Source organism: Netta rufina, assembly GCF_964035555.1.
Source record: "Netta rufina genome assembly, chromosome: 3".
In the NCBI taxonomy this organism is placed as follows: Eukaryota; Metazoa; Chordata; class Aves; order Anseriformes; family Anatidae; genus Netta; species Netta rufina.
The window spans coordinates 60,987,983-61,004,482 of record NC_140125.1 but is presented as its reverse complement, the minus strand read 5'-3'; the positions used below and the strand labels follow the sequence as shown (position 1 = coordinate 61,004,482).

The 16,500-nt window shown below is 39.8% G+C and overlaps 1 protein-coding gene across 3 annotated transcripts in view; it reads left to right on the top strand.

Moving 5' to 3' along the window:
* Positions 1-2,728: 2,728 nt before the first annotated feature.
* Positions 2,729-16,500, top strand: part of IBTK (inhibitor of Bruton tyrosine kinase) — a 52,203-nt gene continuing 38,431 nt past the window's right edge. For all 3 annotated transcript variants that reach the window (XM_084283845.1, XM_084283846.1, XM_084283844.1), the window contains exons 1-5: positions 2,729-2,909; positions 10,541-11,195; positions 13,004-13,100; positions 14,457-14,581; positions 16,245-16,355. In XM_084283845.1, the coding sequence (XP_084139971.1) occupies positions 10,872-11,195; positions 13,004-13,100; positions 14,457-14,581; positions 16,245-16,355 (657 nt within the window). In that variant the 5' untranslated portion in view covers positions 2,729-2,909; positions 10,541-10,871. The remainder of the gene's footprint in view (positions 2,910-10,540; positions 11,196-13,003; positions 13,101-14,456; positions 14,582-16,244; positions 16,356-16,500) is intronic.

Here is a 16,500-nt window from a genome sequence, read left to right as displayed (position 1 = left end):
GAGATGCCTACTAACACAAAAAAATACACTCTGGAAGCTAATTAAGACTCTAAACTGTTGTTCCTCAGCAAATTATGGAGATGGGTAAGTATACTGTTTTTCCTTTTTAAGTATTAATTTTTCCATTTCTGAGGGATTTTTGGCTACAAGTCTATTCCTACTATAAAAGGTAACAGCAATGGTCAGAGACACATTTTTTCCTATCCGACAATTACATGTTTATTTGTGATAATTCAGACCTTGCCACCATAGACTGAAACAAAAACAAAAACAGTTCCAAACTCTCAGATGCGTACTACACACTTCAAGAATCCCAAAATCTTGATATATTGGATCATCCACTTAGAAAATACTCTTCAGTGTTTTGCTACAGTCTTTTAATATCCACTGTTTGGAGATGAAGCCTTCTGAAAGGCTTAAAATAGTATATTTTCCACAACGATGTTGTAATTTTCCATTGCTGAAAAACAAAAACAAAATGAACAAAAACAGTAATTTAAACAGAGGTTTGAGTTAGCTTTTTTTGTTTAATTACAAGTTATTTTATTGCCTCAAATCAAACTACATCATCCTGATACTGTGAATTGAATTCATTAGTTGTCTGCTCTTGCAGAGGCAATGCAAGATAGAAGGAATTTCTACTGCTGGCCTTTGAGCTGAAAGCAAGTAGAAAAGCCTCAACAATAAACAGTAGGTAAAGTAGTTAATATTCTGCCTTTTTACCAAAATATTAAAACTCCTGCAGAGGAGATCAAACTTTTGCTTTGAAACCCGTTGCTGAAAGACTGTTGGTTATTCTGCCAAGGTTTAGTCTGACCCAATGGACTACATCAGGTCCTATTCACAACTCATAATTATTTTCAAAGTTTTCTGTGTCCCCTGTAGTTTTCTATTTGTTACAATTGTATTTTGAGCTGTGTGAAAGAGCAAGTACCTAAAAGGCACTCCAGCATGTTAGAAACTATTTTTTTTTTCATATAGAATTTACCACTGTTGTCTTGGGCCTTGTTCTGTTTTAAGCTCCTTGATCTTTCCACTGTGCTGTTTACCTCTCCAAAGGATGCCTGCCCAAGCTATTCACTTGAATTTATTATTGTACAACAAAGCATTGTTTATGGCTGACTTCAGCTGTATTTGGACCTCTTTATCTCCCCAGATGGTCATTACTGTTTGTAGGCCAGCTGGCAGAATACTTGTAGCAAGGCCACCTCTGAGACATGTTCATGACTGAAGCAGAAAGAAGCTATCACTAGGAAAGTAATGCATAAATAAACCTCACACAGCATGCAGGGTTAGTTACGAAGAGGAATGACTGCTGGCAAACTGAACCTTTGTACAGTGAAATTCAAAAGGCAGACTGCAAAGTTCACATTAACTGGGGCAGGTGGCCTGAGTAAAAAAATGCCTGTGATTCACCTACATACAATTTATACTCAATTTTCCCCAAATTAAACTGCTGCTGAAGAATACACATGAAGTTTTTTTTCAACTTCAAATGTTTTGTGGTTAAAAAACAACTAGGTTGTTTTAAACTCCTTAATGCTTTCACTACTCTGGTGATAAAATTGTGGCTTTAAATAAATACAGAAAAATTCTGGCAATTGGCATAAACATTAATATAGCCTGTCTTTCCTTTCTGTTTTGGAAAAAGTGATGTGCTTTTTTTTTTTTTTTTTTTTCTATTTTACACTGGGTACTACTTGTCTGGTTCCTTGCTTCCCACCCAAAAAGGCAAAACCCAAATCCTATTCCAGATTAAACTGTAATCTGCACCTCCTATTACATCATCCTTCCCCCCCCCCCAAAAAAAAAAAAAAAAAAAAAAAAAAAAAAAAAAAAAAGAACAGGAGTTTACTTCAGATACTTTCTAAGTAGGTGATTTAGAGAATTACTTTGCAAGATTGGTATCTGAAATCCTTGTGTACAGGTTTGCTTATGAGACCGCCCTGTGGGTTGGTGTCAAAAGCCTTACAAAGATCAAGTCGTATCATATAAAGTGGACCACTCACAGTGTCAGAGTGAGAAATTACACTGGTTTGGGAATACCCATCTGGATAAAGCCTTCTGGATGCTTTCTCTTAATTCTTTATTTCCTAGAGATCCGCAGATGGGTTATTTAATGATTTGTATTTGAGACCTCCCAGAGAGGTACTGCCCTGTCAGCAACCTTGCTCACATCCAGGCAAGCTGCATCTCTTCACCTTCCTTTGGGACAGCCTCAGATGTTGATAATAATTCTCCCGAAATGGTTTTAACATTTTTCTTAGGCAGGGGCCCGCATCCTTTGCCTGTTTCATTCTACCAATCGATAGTGTTTCACGACATCTCAGCCAGCACTTCTAGCTGCGTGGCCACAATTTTCCTTTTCCCATGAAAACTGACATGAAAAACCCCTAAAACACCTCAAACATCTTTCCTCCACCCTCTCCTTCCCGACGACCCTTCCCCACACTCAACACCCACGGCCGCCATTTTGTTTAACCCTTGCGCGCCCCCCCGTGGCAGCACGGCGGCCATTTTGTTTAACCCTTTCATACCCCCTCCCGTGGCAGCATGGCCGCCATTTTGTTTTAACCCTTTCCCGCCCCACCGCCGCGACGCGCAGGCCCCGCCCCCTCCCTCCCCTCCCTGTCACTCAATCCGGGCTCCGCCGCGGGCGGGCCAATCAGCGCGCGAGCCGCGGCAGCGCCTCGGCCAATCGCCTGCTGGCTTCTTCAGGGGTGCGGCGGCTGCCGTCGCTTCGCCGCCCGTTGCTCCGCTGGCACCGGCCGCCGGCGCCGCCTCCTCCCGCTGAGGTGCCGCGGTCCCCGCAGCGGCCTGGCCCTGCCCCGGTGTCACTGAGGATGAGCCCCCGCGCTGCCCAGCGCGCCTCCCGCCCCGCCCGGCCGAGCCCATTCATCTAGCGACTGGTAAGGGGCGGGCCGCCGCTGTGTCCGGGGGGACCTGGACGGGGACAACCGGGAGGGGGGGGGGCTCCGCTGAGGCAGCTCCGTGGCTGGTGAAGCGGCCGCCGGCTTCCCTACCGCCCCCCACAGCCTCCGCTCTCCTTAGCTGGAGGTTCCCGGGAAGCCTTTGCTGTGTCTGGCCCTGCCGGGGGTGTTTGTCCGCTGCTTGAGGTAGCAGCTCACGGTGTTGCTGCCGAGCCGCAGCGTTGAGCGCCGGGGAGTTGAAATCGCCTGGCTGGGCCACAAAAATGTCAGTGCGTGGCTCTGTTGGGGCCGGCCACCTGATCTCCGGCGTCCGGCCCTTTCCTTGCTGACGTGGTCAATGTGGTTGTCTGTCCTCGGGGACCGCAGCTTGGGGCTTGCAAAAAATAAGTATAAAAGTACACAGGAACATCTGATGGGAGTGCTTTGTAACAACGCTTTACTAAAAGTTCTGAGTTTTCTGAGTACAGAAAAGTCTGCTAAGTCTAAGAATTTATTTATTTCATGGTGCTTTAAATACAGTGAAATTCTAGAAGGCACTTTTGGTTCATTACTCTTCACTTTTACTGAAAGACAGATAAACTTAAGATCTGGAGCAGGATCCCAGTGTATCGTGGAAATGGCTGTAACTGTGCTTCTGTGTTACTACTTTCTCTGCGTTTTAATTTTTTGATAATGTTATTAAACTGTGTAGTTTTCATTGCTTCCAGAAAAGCGAATCACAGTATTTCACAGTTTCCTGTTTGTGAACTGTTAATGGAGATACCTCATAATTTCTGACAAACTGAACTTCTCTGAGGTGTTGCAGCTGAATTTAGCCCTCAGTGTTACTTTGGTGTTTGTTTGACAGTGTCTGCCTTCAATTCAGAGTGTTTGTTAGCAGTCTTAGCGGCAAATGGGCTGGAGTTGTTGGTATTCTCTTAAAGAAAGAAGTTATGTTGAAACACTGGATCACTGATTGTCTCATCCACATAAGGATTGTGCTGTCCGCACTGTGAAGGCAGAAGTTGCAGAAAGTCTGGAGAACACGTAAAAGCCACCAGCTGCAGGGTTTCTAAGCGGTAGCAGAGAGGCCCCAGCCTAATAAATATAGCAACTTGGATCTGCTATGGCTGAGGGAACATAGGGAACCTTTTTTTTTTTTTTTTATAAATGCAATTGGATTTCATCCGTATCTGTACTTCTAGGCAGGTGACATCTATTTAAAACTTGCCAGGTTGCTTGTCCAGTCTGTTTTGAGAATACCTGTGGGTAGCCTCATTTGTGATCAGTGTATTTTTTGAAAGTGATTCCTGACTTAATCTTTTATGAAGTTTGAATGAATGAGTACTTACCCATTGTCAGGGGTAACAGATTGATTTTTGTTCTTTTTGTAAATAACCTTCCTGTTTGAAGACTGTGGTCTGTAGGAAACACAGCTGAGGGATAAAACAGATCCTGTTTGTTCAAGCTGTACTCACAGGTTGTTTTGTAAACCTTTTGAATGCTAATGGCTCTTTCCACAGTCTTGTGGAAAGTCAAAGAGCTTGCCATGCCCCATTAAAATTATTGAGAAAGATCTGTTTTTATATTTGGGACCATCTTATTTCCGAATCACCTGGAGATGGCATATAGTTTAAATTTCTTAGATTTCCCCTTTTTTGATATTCAGATGCTTTTCCCCTCTCCGCCCCCCCCAACATATTCAAATAATATTTTTCAAGGGTTTGAATAATCTTGATTGATATTCAGACTTCCAGCAAATGTGCAGAGGATTTCCACATGGGTTAAATGCTTTGTGGAGATATAATCTACTGAGTAGGAATTAGTAATCTCGCTCTTCTTTAAAGCCTTGGTCAATGTGCTGCTTATAGCTGAAGGGTGCGTTTGCTGTTATTTATCTAGGAATTCATCTGTCTTCAGTGGGTTCTTGCTATGTATCCTTGGGGATACATTGCTTAATGTCAGTGCTCCATTATCACCTAGCTTCAATTTGCTAGTCCCTTTTATCAGATTCTAAACCACTGCTCTAACATGTATTGGTGTCTTTAAGTAAGACTTCAGTCATCAGAAGACCCTGGAAAATCAGTAACATGCTAGCAAACAGCCAGTCTTCAATTCTATAAACTGTAATCTGTTTTTTTTTTTTTTTTTGATTACTTCACAAGGCAGATTACTTGATTAGGAAAGTTTTTAGGTTTCCCATGCTGTTATGTCTACATGTCTTCAGTGATGTTATGAAACCACTGTGAATGGACTAACTTGGAGAATATTATTAAATGTCAGCATACAGGTTCAAAAATCAAAAGAAAAGCAAAACACCACCCTGGAAATCTTTAAGAACTCTCAGTACATGTAGAAGGTTGGATTTACCTTACTGAAGTTTGATGTTGCCAGTCACAACTCTTTGTTTAAGCTTCTAGCAATTTATCAAAAGTTCAAACTTATCAAATGATCAAAAGGAGTGAATGAATTTTGCATCTTCTTAAAAGCAATGTTATTTACACTAATAAAAGAAGGGATATTAGTCTTGACAAAGGAAACTCTAGTCTTCTTTCTGTTATGAAAAATAGAAACCATTACATGCTTTGGTTGTAGGAGAGCCCAAACTCAGGTAGTTTTTTCACCAAGTGCATCCTCGATGCAGTTGGTAGTTAGAAAAAAATCAATACCGCTTAAAAATAAATTGAAAAGAAAAAGAAACAGTGAATGAGTGGATAAGGGTAGGTTACGCTAATTTAGTGAGTAAATAAGGTCTGAGGAAATACGTTCCTACTAAAGCATCCAGAAGCTGGGTTTCAAAGCCATATCGCTCTTTTAACAGTCGAGTTACTGTAATGCAGTGCACATGGGAGATGCAAGCCCAGCGATCTGTTCTTGTGGAGCATTGAATTCTCCCTGCTGGAATCTCGTCTTGTTTTCTCTTCTGTGCCAGGGCCATTGTCTTTTGTGCTATTGGGAACAAAACAAAAAAACCACCCAACAGTTGGCACTGCCTTGGTATGGCGTCCGCGTCCATGTTAGCCAGATTTTGCTAGATACAACACTTCTCCTTGTAGACATAATTTCTGATTGTTCGATACAGTAGGCTGTCCTCAGGAAGAATCTGAAATACCATAGACGTGAATTCCAGTATCAAATGCGTGCCAGTATCAAATGTATCCTAGGCTGGCACTTTCAGTGTCTGTTTCTGGCAAATGCTAGGTAGGTGTTGGTTGCTCTTCTGGGAGCACCCCTGTACTTTTAAGCCAGGTGTGTGTGTGGAAACACTGTCTAGAGAAAAAGGAAGTGCTAATGGAGAATAGGATAGTACAGAAGTGGCTATGAGCAGTCTGTCATTCTCCTTCATCCATTAGTTCGTGATCTCTCTGCGCTGACTGTCAGCGTTCCAGACATCACAAAAATGTTGCTGGAGACGCTCTGCCATGGCTGGGTTTGGCTTCTGAAGACCATGACCAGGAAACAGGGAGTTCCGAAGGCTGCTTCTATGCTGGAACCTCTCTTCTGGCTTTATTGTTCGGAGATTTATGTTACCAGAATGTAATTGATTATATATTTTCCTCTCTTCTGGGAAGTTTAGATAATGAAATAGCTCAACAAAACCCTTGGACCAGAAGACCCCTAACCCACCAGTACTCCCTTGTAAACAGATTTGATATGTTGCGAGATTTCCAGAGCTCCCTAGTGGGAAGCTGCTTCTGCCTGCTTTGTTTATTGTTCCAAAGATTGACCAGAATCTCGATATTTCATCTCTGCACTCTGATGTTTGCAGGAATAGAAATGTACCATTGTCATCCTTAGTTGTTACAGGATTTCTTAGCTTACTCTGACAGATGTGTAGAATCTTAGTTTCATACTTGGAGGGAGAAGTGACAGTCTTGATCTTAGACCTCTTAAGAGATACACATTTCTGCCTATTTGTAGCAACTCCTTGAAAGAAACAGGAATTTGGGACAGCATGTGAGGTAGAGACTTTTCCATCTGGAGGAGTTCTGACTCTGTAAAGTCAGAGGGCTCCTCTCTGTCTATAGCCCTTACACTGGGTAGCATGTAAAGAGAAATCATTCCTTTAAAGCCTCTCTCTTGGAGGGAGGCTGGCAGCTGAGGTGTGGTGCTGCTTGGCCCTCTCTAGGGGAAGAGCTGAGTAGGAAGGCTCTTCTAGGAGGCCAGATACCGCCAAGGCTTTGTTCCTGCTTTCCAACTGCCTATAGCTTGGCTGTAATCTTTTTAAGTTTTCTTGGGCTGTGAATACATGCATTATACTAAGTAGCTCATGTCTCTTGGGGGGAAAATGCAGAAAACCACTTGATGCTGAAATAAAAACGTCTTCGAGATAGTCTGTGTGTTTTTCTAATTCCTCCATTTTGTGTCAACTTTTTTTTCTCTAATGAAAATGATAATTAAGAAGAATTTGAATTCCAACCCATTGTATCATACATAAAAACGTTTAAAAGGTGTTAACCTTACTTACATATTTGCCTTTCAATAACTGCAGTGTTAGGAAGATACTAGTGTTATTACACGAATTTAGATAATGGTGAAAAGTCTATAGAAGTATCTGCAAATATCTGCTGGTACTGTACCTATTTTGAGCTTGTTTTCGGTGCTGGTTGTTCAGCTGAGACATATAGCAGAACTAAGCATTTTGACAGCAATCACAAGATTTTCACACAGACATGAGCATCACTTCACAATTTTAAAGTTGAAAGGTTTCACTTAAAGGCCTACTTCATATTTCAAGATAGCTGGATCTGATTGTTAACTCCTTTCAGATATTGCAATAACGTGACTGTTATTGGTGTGTCATTGTTGTGGAGGGTTGGAGCCGTGATTGACAGCCATCTGTCTTGAAATGCAAGGTGCATGTATCAATGTACCAATATAGTATCTAGTGTTGTAATGTTTATAGAAAAGGAGGGCTGGGTTAGGATGACTTACAAAGAAGTAATTCAGCAGAGTCACATTTCACATAGCTGCAGTAAGTATCACCATAGTGGCATTCATGTCAGGGTTGTGTCTGTTTGCAGACTTTTTATCCTTTTGATAATTGGTTTGTTGTCCACAGTGTTTTGGTGTTTGGTCTCTCAGGGTAGAGCTCAGGTGCTTTAAAGGAGCAGTTTTTCTCTTGCCTCTCTGTTCCTTTCTTGTAGTGGCACATGTGTTTTTGGAGCCAGGATGTACATTCTCTTTTTACCATTTACCTGTGCAGTTCAGTGCTGTAAATAGATGAGTACCGAAAGGGTTGTTAGACATTGGAACGGGCTGCCCAGGGAAGTGGTGGAGTCACCATCCCTGGAGGTCTTTAAAAGACGTTTAGATGTAGAGCTTAGGGATATGGTTTAGTGGGGACTGTTAGTGTTAGATCAGAGGTTGTACTCGATGATCTTGAGGTCTCTTCCAACCTAGAAATTCTGTGATTCTGTGAGTATTTGCTGAGGGAAGGCACACCATGGGGCATGGCGGGGCTGCTGCCTTGGGTGGTGGTGCTGTTTCATTCCACTGGGCCTAACAGATTAGTCAGCTTTATTCATGACTTCCCTGAGGATTTTTTCTATGTGCTTTTTATGTTTATTTTTCTTCGTAGCACTACTAGCAATGTCTTAAAGAATAATATGTAAGATGTGCTTCACAAGGCATGAAGTAAAATTCCTACTTCTTCCACAGCATGATCTTATTGCCTAGTGGAGTATTCATGAAATGTGACAAATTGGTTTGAAGGTAATAATAGCACTTGTGATGTTTTTCCTACAGATGTCCAACTAAGTTTTAGAATGATTGCTGTTTAGAAGAGTGTGTGGTGCACTGGCAATCTAAGTCTGAAACATTTCTAAATGTTGCTCCCAGACAGAGATGAGGGACTGAACTACAGGGAATAAAGACTATTTTTTTCCATTGCTCTGAGAAATTGTTTTGAAAGTACCTAGTGAACAACTGTGATCTGTAGATTTCCTAACCAAGTATTTAATCCCTTCCGAATGAAGAGGAAAAATAATCATTGGAGGCTTTGTCATGAGATGTTTAAATGCCCTCGGATTAGAACTATGGGTTATTTTTGTTTGTTTATTCTCTCGAAAGTTTAGATTCCATCACTAGCATTTGTTTTAAACTGTGATGCAATCCATGATCATTCTTAAAACAGGAGGAGGACTGAGATTTCTGATTTTTCCTCCAAAGTCATTTTTCCTTGACATATCTTTTCAGATAGAGGCAGTAGCAAAATGCTGTTATATGTTCAGTGCCTGAGAACAATGGAAGCTGAGATGGACAGGCTTTTGGGGAGAGGGCAAGGAGTGGGGTATGCGTGGCTATACCTATGCAGGTCTACATTGACTGCTGAGCTGGAATGATGGCAGATTTTTTTGGGGGAGGGGGGAAGGGAGGTTGTTAACACTTTCATTTATCCATCTTTCATGGTAGCATTCTCTGGCTTCTTTTGGAATATTTTACTCATTGGTAGAACGACTTTAAACTGCGGTTTGAATAGCGAGCAAAACCATCAAGGAGTTTGATGTGATTTAACACACCTTGACTCGTTTTGATGCTTATGCTTGAAATGCTAGTGTGAAGTCTTTTGGGACTGAATAGCAGTTTGCTTTATGCAGTGCACTGGTGATGCATGTACTTCACTTTTTCTATTTTAGATGGTTTTATGTGTAATTTTTATTCTCTCAAGTTTGTGTGCTGTGACACTTAAATTTAACTGCAAGTTTTTAATAGGCTAGATGAGTACTTCTGTCAGGCTTTGCTTACAGTTCTTAAAGTATATGCCAAAGAAGAAAGGTAAAATACATGTAATACATACGTAATAATGAACATGTAATACATACAATATGCTAAAATACAGTAAGCATATCCATAATATCTGCATATGAAAGTATACATAAATAAGTGTGCAGATGTGCTCCATTCCCATTCAATCTAGACCATCATTTCTTCCTGCCAGTTCCAGGAGCTTTCGACCTTTGCCTTGCATGACTGCAGCAGTCTGAATTCAGTCTCTTGTACTAGTCTCTTGTACTAGTTGTTTTTCTTTGCTTTGTTGCTATCCTCCCTCTCACCTTTGTTAGTAGCTCTGGGAGTGGTGGAGAGAAGCCTGCTTTGTGGGGAGATGGGTGGAAGTTCAAGCCAGGGAAGACAACCTGAGGATAATACTTCATTGAAGTTGCCAAAGGAGACTGTGGTGGTCCCTCCCTTTGGCTGGCTGGGACTGAAAGCTTGTGTCAGCCAAGATGTACTCAACACCTGTGTGGGTTTTTTGTTTCATTGTTCTCCCCATCTGTCTTTGCTTCCTGATCACAAAGTAATAATATAATTAGTAAACTGTTAGGGTCCTAAGGAGGCTGGGAAGGAAAGGGTTATTTTTTTTGTTGTTGTTCTTTAGGTTACTTTTTGCAGCAGTTCACTGTGTAGCCTCAGACTTCTGTCAAAGGAAGGGAGGAGGTATTTTCTGGGGTGGGGAAGGGAGTCATGGCTTTTCAGACTGGCTGAATGCCTTATTTAAGCTCAGATAGCATGAGGAGTCAGTTAACCCTTGCCACATTGCTCTTGTAAGCTCTAGTTATGCATTTAAGTTGGTATAGTTGATGGGGAAAAATTTTCAGTTTACTGATCTGTTCTGTTTTGTTCTCTTTCAGGTCTCCCTTGCAATTATGGAGTTTTAGAAGAATAAGGGTGTGTGGAGGGGGAATCCCCCTCCCCACATGTGAGGCCATTCTCTTTGGAATTTTTTATGGACAATATTTGTTATATATAATGGTGAAATAAGACTTCTTAAAATATATATTTATAAATATTTATTTGGATCAAGTGCCAAACATAAGTTTTCTAATGGCAGCTCAATAAAACTGGATTTACATCCTTGGAGTTACAACTTTTTGAAGGCACTGTGTTGTATACTGAATTGGAGTGCCTTGATATACTTGATGGTTGTTCCCCTTAAGGAGAGGAGCAGCCTCCGAAGTGAAGATGAATTCTCTCATGCCAGACTGCACGTCAAAGTGTCGATCTCTACAGCATGCTCTGGATGTTATTTCTGTAGTAACCAGAGGAAGTGAAGGCCAGATCAAGGCCTTTCTCTCTTCTTACTGCTACAATGCTGCAACTATAAAGGATGCCTTTGGTAGAAACGTTCTACATCTTGCTTCGTCTTGTGGCAAAAAAGGTGTGCTAGACTGGTTGGCTGAGACCAAAGGAGTAGATCTCTCAGCAAAAGACAAGGAGTCTGGATGGACAGCTTTGCACAGAAGTATATTCTATGGGTACATCGACTGTGTTTTGTCATTACTGAAGGTGAGTAATTTGCAGCTGCCGTTTTCCTTGGTAGCTACAATTTTTAGAGTTGTATCACTTCTAGAAATGTAGATCTTTAAACTTGATGGAAAGCCTCTTGAGACTTAGTCTTAGTGCACTGTGATCTCAACATAAACTGATTTTCTTGAAACTTGTCTTTGTATTTACCAAAGGCGTCTGTCTTTGCCCATACAGAAATCAGCACTGAGTCAGGCTCCTTGATCAATCATAGACTTCCTTAAAGACTGGTTTGTATGAACAGTATCGGCACTAGGATCTGAAAAGTGCAGAATGAACGTGATGTCAGACTAAAGACGTTGCAAAAATAGACCCGTCAGTAATTATACCAATTAGTATTTTTAGAGAGCGTGAAATAATGAGCTTGAAAGGGGTAGTAATTAGCAGTGGATCTTATGTTTGGGAGAGAAGCAGTTCAAGATGCACAGCATTTTATTAAGTGAATCCCCATTTCACTTATATGTTAACCAGGGCTTTCACTCAGTCCCCTTCCTTCCTTTCTTGCATTGCTGTTTTTTCCCTGCTTCTTAACAAGAATAAATACATATTTCACGTGCTGTATTCCTACAGAGAGAAGATGTTTTCTTTTCAAAATAAATGTTTTTAGGAGAATTGTGATTCTGTTCTTTAGAAAACTCAAAGTTGTATGTAAAGTTTGGAAATGTATTCTATCCTCTAACATGTGTCTTTGTCTGTATCTTTGATACTTGCTTATATGTGATCTATGCTGTTTTCCCCAAATGTATTCTTCTTTTCTATCAGTTGCATAAGTGAGTGAGGTTTTTGTGATAGGTGTCTCTGTGTTGATATTCCTCTAAGAAGCAGCACGAGTCATGGAGAGTGCTCTACCTTCCAGTTCCTTAGCCAGTCTCTCTGCTGTACTGTGTTATTAAGAGCGAGTGTTCTTAAGGTATTATAGCAATGACAGGAAGGGATTATAGAATATAATTATAAAATAGCTGAGCTAGAAAGGGTGATCATCTTGTCCAAACATCTGCATTCTGGTGTTCTAACACCAGGCCAATAATAATATTTTTATACGTTTAAATTGAATTTCTTATATTTCAATTTGTGCACATTGCCACGTGGTTTATCACTGGGTACCACTGATAATACCTCTTCCCCCATCTCCTATCAGGTATTTTTTATACCTGTTGATAAGATTTCACCTCTCCCTCCCCCCAGTAAATCTTCTCTAGATTAATCATCTTGTCTATCTGGTCTGGCTATTTGCATCCTCTTGCTTTTTTTCTCAGCAACTGTGAAGTACTGTTCCCTACTTGTTTTCAAATTCATGGTATTTTTTTTCAAAATTTTCACTTCTCTAGCATATCAAAACTTTTAAAACAAAAAACAAACGAAAACAAACAAACAAAAAAAACTTGACAGTAGAAGAAAATGTATTTTTCAAAGATGATAAAAGCATTTTTGGTAAGTAGTTGCCCTCTTGCTCTTTCTAGATGGCAGTGCTTTACTTTCATTCGGGTGAGTTTCCTCTGTGTTTCCCTGATTCTTATTGCTCAATCAGTTTTCATGCAGTAATTCCTCAGTTAATGAATCATCACAAAATATGTGCAGCTGAACAGAATTAAACTATTGGTGTTTTGTTGTGTTATTTTTTTCCCCAGATCTACTTAAAATTAACCATAAATATTCTGAAGATTTTATTTTATCAATATTGAAGTTCAATTAAAGATTTATTTAGCTTTGTAAATGTTTATGTGGTTTACTTCAAGCTGTGGAGTTAACCTTAGCTTTTCTTCTCTTCCCCTTCTCTGCTTCTATTTCAGCATGGTGTTAGTCTGTATGTTCAGGATAAAGAAGGCTTATCAGCCTTGGATCTTGTGATGAAAGACAGGCCAATCCATGTGGTGTTCAAGAAAACCGGTAGGAAATCAAATAACTTAAATTGTATTTTACAAGGAGATATATGTCAACAGCATATTAATATATATACCAGCACAGACGCTATTTTCAGTTCCCGACTAGAATCTTATAAGTTATCAAATACCTGAAGATGTGGTGTCACTGATGTCACAAGACAGTAGATGCAGAATGTAGATGCTGAATGGACAAATAATCACTGGTTTAGGGTGTTTTGTTTTGTTTTTTAAAGGGAGAGTGGCCTGGGGGAGAGCAAGTGATTTAATAGGTTGCCCAGAGACATTGTGGAGACTGACCTTGGAGATATTCAAAACCTGAGAAGGATGTGGTCCTGGGCAGCCAGCTCTAGCTGACCGTGCTTGAGCAGATAGGTTGGACTAGATGGTTGCCAGAGGTATCTTCTAACCTCTGCTATTCCACAATTTTTATCTCAATTCAAGTTACCAGAGAGGCTATCAAGTTAGCAAAGACAATGTCTTTGAATTCATCAGGGTAGTTTACATTACTTTTATATCTTTTGTGAAAAGAGAGGGAATATGTTCTTGAATCTTCAGAATACATTTAAGGTAAGATAACTTGGTACATTAGCTACAGTCACTCTAAATACAGTAACTTGAAATAGGAAACGATTGAGTAAGAATAACTCATATCACACAAGCTTTTCTTGGACAGGAAACAAGTTTTTCCGGTGTGTTTTTTTTTTTTTTTTTTTTTTACTTTTATGCTGTTTTATTATTTTTGTACCCCTCTTCTAGGTTCTTTTCTCCATGTCTCCAAATGTAGTGTGGTTGTACATTGAAAGTCCTTTTCAGCTTTTTTTTCCAGTCAATTTAAGTGGTTTTGGTTCTGCAAATCCTGAACTTCATGTATTAATTTTACATTGCAATGTATTGTGAAATTCTTTAGTTCTTATAATAGTAGTGCAACATGATCGAATGTGCGTTGGTTTCCTGGATGTCCCTGTAACTGAGAGGTTATTTAAAAAATAATAAAAGATAATGAAGGTGCTTATGGCTTCTGTGCATAAGAGTTTCTGGGAAAGGCTTTTTGCTAAATTGAAAAAGAAAAGCGCATGTAACCTAAGGTGGTAGTAATGATCTTCTGAAAAGATCTACAGTAAATCTACTGCTGTGGAATGCTTGCATTTTATGCAGCTGGGAAATAAATGTGAGTAGTGGTGGTTTTCTGTATGTTGTAGTCAAAGTATTTTGTTGTAGCATCTTACTTTTCATAAGAATATCTTCTTAAACAACTTTTCTCTTCAAATCTTTAATAGAAACAGCAGGAGTTACTTTTCAAATTCAGTATGCATGAAACTGCTATGTTGACAAGCTGCAGAGATAATATTTTTCATTGCAGATCCCACAGAAGTTTACACCTGGGGAAACAATATAAATTTTACTTTGGGTCATGGCGGTCAACAGAGTAAACATCATCCTGAATTGGTGGACCTCTTTCCTCGGAACAGCATTTATATCAAGCAGGTATTCTAGAAGTCTTATGTAGGCATCTTACTCCGTGAACCTGGAGGGGTGTGTAGGGGGAAGCAACTATCAAAAATGTCATCAACTTTTGAAAGTATACAGAGGAATAAAATGTTGGGTCTGATTTTTATTTTATTTATTACATTTTTTCTTCCTAGTTATTTTTCAGCAAGCAGTCTCCATTGATCTGGCAAGCAGCTTAGAGCAGCCAGGAAATGCTTGACTTGGCCTGCTGTATTATGTTTTTGCTGCTCTACATCCCCATATCCCCCAATGGGAATTATGGTTCTCTGTGTTTGGTGGGGAGAATGTTTTTTGATAGATATTAATGATTTGCCTTGGATATATGGCTTGTAGATGACTAAAATAATTCAGAAGTGTGATGCTTCTGTAACTGTTTTAAGTTTCTCACTTCTAATGCAGCTCCCGTAGTGAACTGAAGTGGGACAGTGAACTTGTTTGGTATGTGTGGAATTAAAAGTTGTCTTGTGTTGAAAGCAGCTTGTGCTGTTACAGCACTTCTATTAATGTAGTTTGTTCCTAATAACTTGTGACTTCAGTTTAAGAATAGTTTACAGTACAGATTGAACAAGCCTTTGGTGCAAAATGCAAAATCTGCAGCAGTTTTAATGTGTTTCTTTCAGCAAATCTGAGTCGGTATTGTTGCCCTTAAAACTGAATCTTTTGGGCTTCTACTAGCCTTCAGGGCCATGCTTGAACAGATCTTGATAAATACAAACTCTTGAAATAAGTTAAGGCAATATATATTAAATTTAAAGCAGGTGTTTTGTGTTCCTTGTGACTTGATTTGGTACTGCCTGTGATGTAATACTGGAATCTTACCCATATTTTCATGAGAAGGTGAATCATAACCTTAGAGAGTATTTGTTGTATCATTTAAATCTTAGCTTTTAAAGAGGTTTACTACACAGGTAAAGCAGTGAAATAACGAGAAGTGTGCCTAAATCTTGTTTTCTGTACCTGAGTAACAGAAAATCCTGGCAATAGTTTTATAAATTGGCCTACTTTCCTAAACTGTGGCCTACACTGTAGTTTAATCTGTTCTGGGGACTCTGTGTGCTGTGGCCAGCCTAGTCATCAGATTTGTATGGAAAGCTGCAGTAAATTCGCTGTCTAAGCAGAGGTCAGGGAAATGCATGCAATAGATGCATTTCACTTTCAGTTGAATTCTCCCTTTCTTTGTGAGGTTGTTTGCTGTGGTTATAGTGGTAATAGAAAGAACTCATGTTGGTTAACTGAACTAACTTCAGGGCAGGTTTTGCAGGGGGCCAACAGCGTGAGGCTGTAATCATGCCTCTTCACTGTGTTTTTACCTATTCAGTAGCAACAATTTCTCTTTTTTAGTTTGTTAGCGTTCACATGAGTAATTATAAAAGCATGCTAGAAAGGATACCGTAGTAACAGCTTGGATTATTTGCATTTTTGAAAACACTGCCTAGGTTATTTAAGCCTTGGGTTGAAGATTCTGTATTGCAGCATTGGATACGGATTTACGAGTTCTGTTTGTATTATGATAAGTTATCTTTATTAAAGTTGGACTTGTTCATGTGGTAGTTTTCACAGGTGTTTTGGGACTATCTAAGAAAACTAATGTGTCCTGTATTCCCCCTGCCCTGCTCTTTTTTTGTCCCTTTTCTTTCAGGTGGTACTCTGCAAATTCCACTCAGTGTTCCTTTCCCACAAAGGTCAAATTTATACGTGTGGACATGGACAAGGAGGACGTTTGGGTCATGGTGATGAACAGACATGCCTGGTATCTTAGTCCTGTCTTGTGTGTAGTCTAGCATGATATTTCTTTGATATCAAACAGGAAGTCTGAATTAGAGTTTCTGTGAGTGTACTCTTAACTTTTTTTTAGTCAATTTACTGTTGATTTTAAATAAAAAACATCACCTTTC